The following is a 7,938-nucleotide window of genomic DNA, read 5'->3' as shown; positions in this document are numbered from 1 at the left end:
AAGGTGAATCCCATTGTTTAGTTATGAGAAGTTGCAGTGTGAAGTGAAAAGTACATTTACTCACTGTGGACTGTGGATACTCTCTAGTGGCTGAATCCATAAATGATCATATCTCAGTGGTGTTCACCATAGGTACTGGTAAGGAAGTTTTTGATGATACAAGTTGTTTTAGAGGTAAATAATCATGCTCAAAAGGGAAGAAAGAAAAGTAAGTTGAACAAACAAAAAATGCGATTAGAAACTGCATTAATCGACAACTGAAAAGAATAATAGAACTAATATGGGTAATGAACCCGTTTGCGGCCTTTTGCTGCTCAGGTTAAGTGGGGGGGAGTTTGAACTAAAGTTCATCTTTCATCTCCCAGATAATTTGATTACCTTTTCGTAACCCTTACCAGGTCAATTGTGCTTCCGCAAGTTTTTATTGGTCACCTTTTTCCATTCCTGAACTAGATGGTTTGTGTTTTTGGGTGAGGAGGAAGGAGCAGATGATTCAGGGATTATTTGCCAGGATTTGAGCAGCCTTTTTCCAAAGAGTCTATGACGTGAGCAGAGCCATCTGATGTCATGATTCCATAAGGCTTTCATAATAGTGTTGAGATTTCTCCTCTTCTGTAGTGTATACTGGGACAAATCAGCATAGAATTGCAATGGCAAATATTGGGAGGGAATGTGATCTTTTCTGCGCATTGTAGACATGAGCTTTTCTTTAATATGAAAAAAGTGTAGGTGCAGAATCACATCTCTGGGGATGTGGGCTGAAAGATGGGGAGGTTTCAGAAGGTGATTGACTCTGTCTACTATGACGTCCAGATCAGAAGCTTTAGGAAGTATGGCTTTGAACATGATGGTAACAATGGAACACAGTTCAGTTTGTGTAACTGATTCAGGGACCCCCCTTATTTTCATATTATTCCTTCTAGATCTGTCCTCAAAGTCTGCGATTTTTGCTTTTACCCACTCCATCTCCTCATCCTTTCCCTCAAAGTCATCCACTAGATCATTAATGGTGGTAGCAAATTCCCCCATCTTATTTTCTATGTGATCTACCCTGGATTGAACAGCTTTTAACTCTTTGTTAAATTTGTACATACAGGAAATCAGATCAGCTTGGAGGGAGCGTCTTAAAGACATTAACATATCTTTCATAACTGTGTCTAGCACAGGTTGATTAGAAGTTGGAAACTCCTCAATGGAGTCAGGCAGCTCCCTAGTGTCCTCCCCAGAATCCACTATGTAGCTCAACTCATGTCCTTTTTTCTTTGCATCCATCTTGAATATGAACTTTTCAGGGCTGCCAGCGGTGTGGGGGAGCTTGATTGAGGGCTGTGTGGCGATCTGCTGGAGGAGGCATGTATTCCCTGCTGGGACACTTGTGGTGCCACTCTGGGAGTCGGGGTGGAAGGCTCGCTGGTGCCATCTTGTCTGCTGCCTCATTGTTGTTGAGGGAAGAAAGCCATGATTTCTGAGGCTTTTTTCCTCCTTGCGCTTCTTCGTCATGGCCCCTGGGGTGTAAACCACAGGAGTGGGGTGACTTGTGGCGGGTCCTGGAGGTTGGTTGGAGCCATTATTATCCCCTGCTGGGCCGGAGCTTTTCTCTCAGACTGCCATCTCAGATCACAGCAAGCTCCGCCCCCCCAGATTTTGCTTCTTAAAGGGAATTTAAGAGCACAGACTTGTCAACCTGGTGAATTTTTATTTCCCCAACACTAATCATGTCTTGTTCCTAGTCAATCTTATAAAACAACTAAAAACATTTAGGACTGATGCTCCAATTTTTTGGAAGATTTTACCCTAATCTTATATTTCCTACTAACTAATTCAGATAGGAAATCATCCATGTCTTATAGAGTCTTTAACCACTTACAGACCGGAAGATTTTCCTCCTTAATGACCAGGCCATTTTTTGCGACATGGCACTGCGTCACTTTAACTGACAATTGCACGGACGTATGACAACGTACCCAAACAAAATTGACGTCCTTTTTTTCCCACAAATAGAGTTTTCTTTTGGTGGTATTTGATCACCTCTGCAGTTTTTATTTTTTGCGCTATAAACAAAAAAAGAGCGAGAATTTGGAAAAAAAATAAACAATATTTTTTACTTTTTGCTATAATAAACCCAAATTAAAAAAAATAATTTCTTCATCAGTTTAGGCCAATATGTATTCTTCTACATATTTTTGGTTAAAAAAATCACAATAAACATATATTGATTGGTTTGCACAAAAGTTAGCGTCTACAAGGGATAGATTTATGGCATTTTGATAATTTTTTTATTACTAGGATCAGCATATCTCTCTCTAATTCCCCTGTCAGAACGGGGATCTGTCTTTTTACATTGACAGATCCCCATTCTGGCTCTCGTTACCGCCTCCGGCCACGTGCATCAAGTCCCCGCCGTACAGCGGGTGTGTGCGAGCGCTTGCTACGGCTCCTTGTAGGAGCCGCCATACACCTACTGCGATTTGCAGGAACGTGCCGACCTGCTGCCGTATAATGCGTCAGCAAGTGGTTAAACATATCTTGAACCACTTGTGTGCACTACATCTGGTTGACACATTGCAGCTTCTACATATGTTTCTTTATTTTGAAAGATGCTCTTCCACTCCTTAGGACTGCATATATTTATTCTATAAACCTTCTCAGACCACACTGCCCTTAGGATCACAATATCTATTAATTATTGCCAGCTTAAACAATGATGTTTGTGACAAAACCTCTAAAACCCTCCCTCTGATATTGATACTCTATCCATCCACAAAGCAATTATACAAGTGGAAGAGAAATCTTTATTTACTATGTGAGAAGCCCAAGAGTGCACTCTGCAGGGGGACTTATCTCATTAGCAGAATAAAGAAACAAAGAGCCAAATTAAAAACAATCTCCAAGACCAGATTAAATATATTCTCACTGGAACAAATTCAGTAAATATCTAGCTAAATCTCTGAGATTACAATTGAGAAAACAATATCTTTGAGAACAAAAAACCTCCAAAATAGGTCCCATCACAATCCAGCAGCTATAGCATATATATTCAAGGAGTACTTCTCTAAGCTCTGTCACCTGCATACACCTTCACACTCCAGCCAGGGGACCATTGACCACATTCTGAAAACAATGGATTCCCCTCCAAAAGTAAAGACCAGGCAAGAGTGTTAGAAAAGACCCCTGATGGATAACTGACTGCTTCTATTGGTGACACAGCAACACCAGTGCAGAGGGCTTGGACATAACACTGATGACATGTTATATTTGTTTGTTTGTTTATTTGATTTGATACATATTTGAATGTCTATACGATATGTAACCCAACTTCTATCTTCTAAACAATTTTAGAATTTTAGCATTTTTTTTCTCTTCTCTTTAACAGTACCACTTGGTCATGGTACCAATGTTCTGATATGTCATTGTAACCTACTCTTGGTGGCCATATGCTGGGCTGCAATCACAGTTCCTGAGAATACATCAAGCTAGCTGATCACAGTTTGTTCCCGATAGGGGTGCCTTGCTTTTCATAATAATTATTCCTTATTCCTTTCTGCTATCTGACTTCTTTAGGTACTACAGTACAGATCAAGGAATCAACGTTACTATAAGGAACCAAAGAAACCCAGATGTGCTTGTATAGCTTACTGTGAAATGTAGTGACATTAATGTACATCTGGCTTGTATGTATGTATGTATAACTTCATTAAGATATCCAATAAAAATCTTAAAGTAAAAAAAAAAGAAAAGACCCCTGATGAGTTACTCCAAGCCTGGTCTTTCATGAGAACAGGGGAGAATCTAGGTCCAAATAACTTTACCATACTTTCTTATAAAACTTTTGTCAATCAACTCCCGCAACACCTTCTGAAAGCCTTCTACACAATCATCTATGGCGTTCCACTTCCAGTCTTCTTTGTCCAGGATCACATGTTGGTTATTCTGCAGACATGCAAGGATACAACATTCTAGAATTAATGACTGTCCCAATCGTACTACTTTAAATTAATGGTCACTTGTCAGATCCATTTTCTAATAAAAATGGGACACATCAGTGCTGCTACATGCCCCCCTTAATCTATTTCCTGTTAATAGTTCCTTTTATCCACACTATTAATTTATAATTTCTTTACAGAGGAGTACAGCGGGGAAGATGGCAATACCTGGTTTCAGCTTTTGTAGATGATTTACTTTTATACATATCTCATTCAAATCACATGATTACTCATCTCATGGAAGTTTTTAAAACCTTCAGCTCCCTGTGTAACTTAAAAATAATTTATGGTAAAATATATGGCTCTTAACAGTCCTGTTCCTAGTCCACTTCTAGAACTTTTTTCCATTTCAATATCAATTAAATATCTAAGTGTCCACATCCCAGCCCTCCCAGTGGTACCTCACAATTTTCTCCTGGTTTGGTCAGGTGACCATAATTACCTAGACTCCTATTCACACTTCAAACAATACCCATTCTGTTCCCAGCCCCTATTTGAATAAAACATGCTCTTCTTACTTTGCCCAACTGATAGGTGCAATAGGCTTGCCTAAGTTTAAACTGTATAATTACACCTGCCTACTAATTACAATTGTTGACTGTCCTTGGTACTCATTTTCTAAGGGCCATGTCTCTTTATTTCATTATAAATGCATGTCTTATTTATTATCATGTTGTAAAGTGCTGTGCAAATTGTTATCGCTATATAAATATTGTATAATAATAAAAAAAGTGCAATATTTTATTTCAACAGCATAGTTTAGGCTCATTGCACCTTAAAGTATAATGGATGGTGAAGACAGGCATTCAGTAATGTTCCAGGATGGTCCTCTACTAGGTACCAGATAAACATAAGCTGGGTGGCATAAAAGAATGAGACCACAGTCAGGGGAGCACTGCATGTTGAGAAAACATCTCGTCTGACATTATTAGAAGGAATTTTGAGGCCAGTGTCTATACTGTTGATGCTATATGAATCCTGTATAACAATAATAGTTTGGAAGTCATGAGTGATCCAATTTATCAAGCTTCAGTAATGTAGTATACATTATATAAATAAGCCAATGTCCACATAAAATGCAAGTCAAGCTTGTAGCACAAAAAGAGCAGAGATTGAGTAGACACTAGACAGGATAACTGTAATTTAGCAATCAACTATTAAGAGTTTTGTTAGTTAGATCCTACCATACTGTGGACTGCATACTTGCCATAGAGATTACACTCTGTAGTTATTCAATGAAACTGGCTATGTAAAAGCCTTCAGACCATCCATGCATAAATCTGTATAGATAAGGAAGATTCTATATACATCACAAGATACTAGGATGTGCTCACTTCACAGAACAAAGTATAAAAATGGTATAAGTGGTATTGGCCCTATATCACCAAGCACACATCACACTGATATGCCCTATAGGTACCCCAACTGTGAGCCATTAACTTGAAAATTCACAAAATCAATGCCCATAGATGAAAGTACTACCTTAAACATGTAAATCATAAAAGACAGTATCTTTCATTGTTGAAAAATTCAAACGCTCAGATAAATTGCATAAAAGTTTACTTGACCCTTCGCATTGAGCAAAATATCTGAAAGACTTCATGTCCAGTCTGCTGGTGGATAGCCTTCTGGGTTGTAGGAGTTAAGGAATCAACAAAGATCCACAAGCTGATGGAAGAGGAAAATGTGGTCACAGGAACTCCCTCTATTGCTGCAACTTGCTTGGTAGCCACATGTGACTTTTCAAATAAAAGTGGCACTGACGTTACAATAGAAAAGTCCCTTATTTTGGTTTGGTTTGACCTGTTTTACCTGCCAATGTATCTGTGTCTTCAGAAAATGCCTCTTTAAAAAAAAAAAAGTTCTAAATATCTAAGGTCCTCAGCTAGTGACAAGATGTTTCCTTCTATTTTACTTCTTTTTTTTTAAACTACAAACAACAGAAATTCAGTAGATTTTCACCAATTTTCAAGCCTGTCTTCCACATTTTTACCATCTAATAAATCTTGGCAAGTTGTTCAACCATTTTGAATTGTTACTGCATTTTTAACCTTCTTTAACTAATTTTCCTCAGAACATTCATTGGACAAATCAAATACTTACATTTTTAAAGAATTAAATGTTGAACAAGTAGGTATTTCCCAATGAGTAAGGACTGATGTGTGAATTGTGTTGAGGTTTTTTTTGTATCTTTTCACGACTTGCTGGTTTCTGGACATGTTTTTTACAGATCTACAATTGGGCAAAGATTTTTTTACCACTCACAGCATGGGGAGAAGGTACCTTTAGATCATTTAGCATGTGAACCTGTGGATTTGGACCCAGCACTAATTCAAGGTGATCCTTTCTTTGTTGAGGGTCAGTCCTACAGGAATCTTATGGATGCTCTTAGATGCAATGGTGCCTTTTAGTCCTATTGTTGGGTGTGCAGTTTGAAGATACATGTGAAGTCATATACTGATTGTGAACCCTGCTTTCAAAAAGTCTGTTTGCTGATATTCACACATTAATTGATTTTGGACAATAGTCTAAGGCAGCCCATGCATGCCTATTTTTTTTTTCTTCAACCTGAAGGTTGAATGAAAAAGGTGACCTGATTCCCCCATCTACCTGATTGATGTGGACAGGGACTCACTCTTGCTGAGTTCCTCACCTTCAAAACACACTGATCACTGATCAGTGTTGCCATCTATACCTGGCAGCACTGATTAATCAGGAAAAACCCGACAGGCTGGTTGTATGGAAGCCAGTTGTTAGATCAACGTCTGTACAACCACATGGTCTGCCCACATGGATTCAAATTCGGCCGGATCCCTGTTGAATTTTGTTCCATGTATGATGGGCTGTATGAGGTGCTTTCTGTATTTTTCCTTAGGTCCCTCATGCAGAAGCAAGTTGATTTTTTTTTATAGGTTTGTGTGTTACTGATAAATATTTCCTCAAATTTAACTCTTATAAATATGTGTATGATATTAAATTCATACACATTTTAATCTTTATTGAAACAAATTATCAAGTTTTTGATTACATTTTTAGCAGATTTTTTCAGATCTTTGTTCCTCAGGCTGTATATAATTGGATTCATCATTGGGGTGACAACAGTGTACAGTAATGATAAGAGCTTATTTAGGGTCTGTGTCTGTCCTCTCCTAGGTGTCAAGTAAACACAAACTAGGGTACCATAATAGATGGACACAACAGTCAGGTGGGAGCTGCATGTTGAGAAAACTTTCTTTCTGCCAGTAATTGATGGGATTTTTAAAATTGTGACTATAATATAAAAATATGATACAAAGATGGTGAAGAATGGGACAATGACAACAATAACACCCAAAATTGTTAGTTCCAAACGAGCAATGGTGGTGTCAGAGCAGGAGAGTTGTAGGATGGGATCAAAGTCACAGAAAAAATGATCAATAATATTGGGACCACAAAATTGTAAATTTGACATGGTGAAAGTGTAAATCAATACTAAAAACAATCCTATAATCCAGCATAGGATAACCAGTATCCAACAAACCTGGTAGTTCATTTTCAAGGCATAATGCAATGGTTTACAGATGGCCAAATATCTGTCCCAGCTCATCACTGTCAGAAGAAGACACTCTGAACATTCTGTGATAACACAGAAAGAAAACTGGGCGAGGCAATCAGAAAATGACATGGTAGTATTTTTTACCAAAACAGTGCTGATCATGTTAGGAAGAATATCAGTTGACAGTACTATATCCAATACAGAAAGATGAGAGAGGAAGAAGTACATGGGAGAATGGAGGGATTTGCTGTAGGACACCAGTGTGATAATCAGGAGGTTTCCACATATTGTCACACAATAAAGCATAAGGAAAATATAAAACACCAAAAATGTTATACTTTGAGGAATCTGGAATCCTAAGAGGCGGATTGTGGTAATTCTGGTCACATTTCTCTGATCCATCAGCTGAAGGCAGAAGAT

General features: G+C 38.2%; 1 protein-coding gene across 1 annotated transcript; it reads right to left on the bottom strand.

Moving 5' to 3' along the window:
* Positions 1-6,883: 6,883 nt before the first annotated feature.
* On the bottom strand, positions 6,884-7,938 carry LOC141134796 (olfactory receptor 5P55-like). The gene has a single exon (XM_073624231.1). The coding sequence runs from the start codon at positions 7,918-7,920 to the stop codon at positions 6,973-6,975; it is 948 nt and encodes a 315-aa protein (XP_073480332.1). The 5' UTR covers positions 7,921-7,938; the 3' UTR covers positions 6,884-6,972.

Source organism: Aquarana catesbeiana, linkage group LG03, assembly GCF_042186555.1.
Source record: "Aquarana catesbeiana isolate 2022-GZ linkage group LG03, ASM4218655v1, whole genome shotgun sequence".
Taxonomy (NCBI): domain Eukaryota; kingdom Metazoa; phylum Chordata; class Amphibia; order Anura; family Ranidae; genus Aquarana; species Aquarana catesbeiana.
This window is presented reverse-complemented; position numbering and strand designations above follow the sequence as displayed.

Bases quoted from the DNA above. Each gene is read 5' to 3' on its own strand.
- LOC141134796 (XM_073624231.1), bottom strand. From the start codon at position 7,920: ATGGATCAGAGAAATGTGACCAGAATTACCACAATCCGCCTCTTAGGA.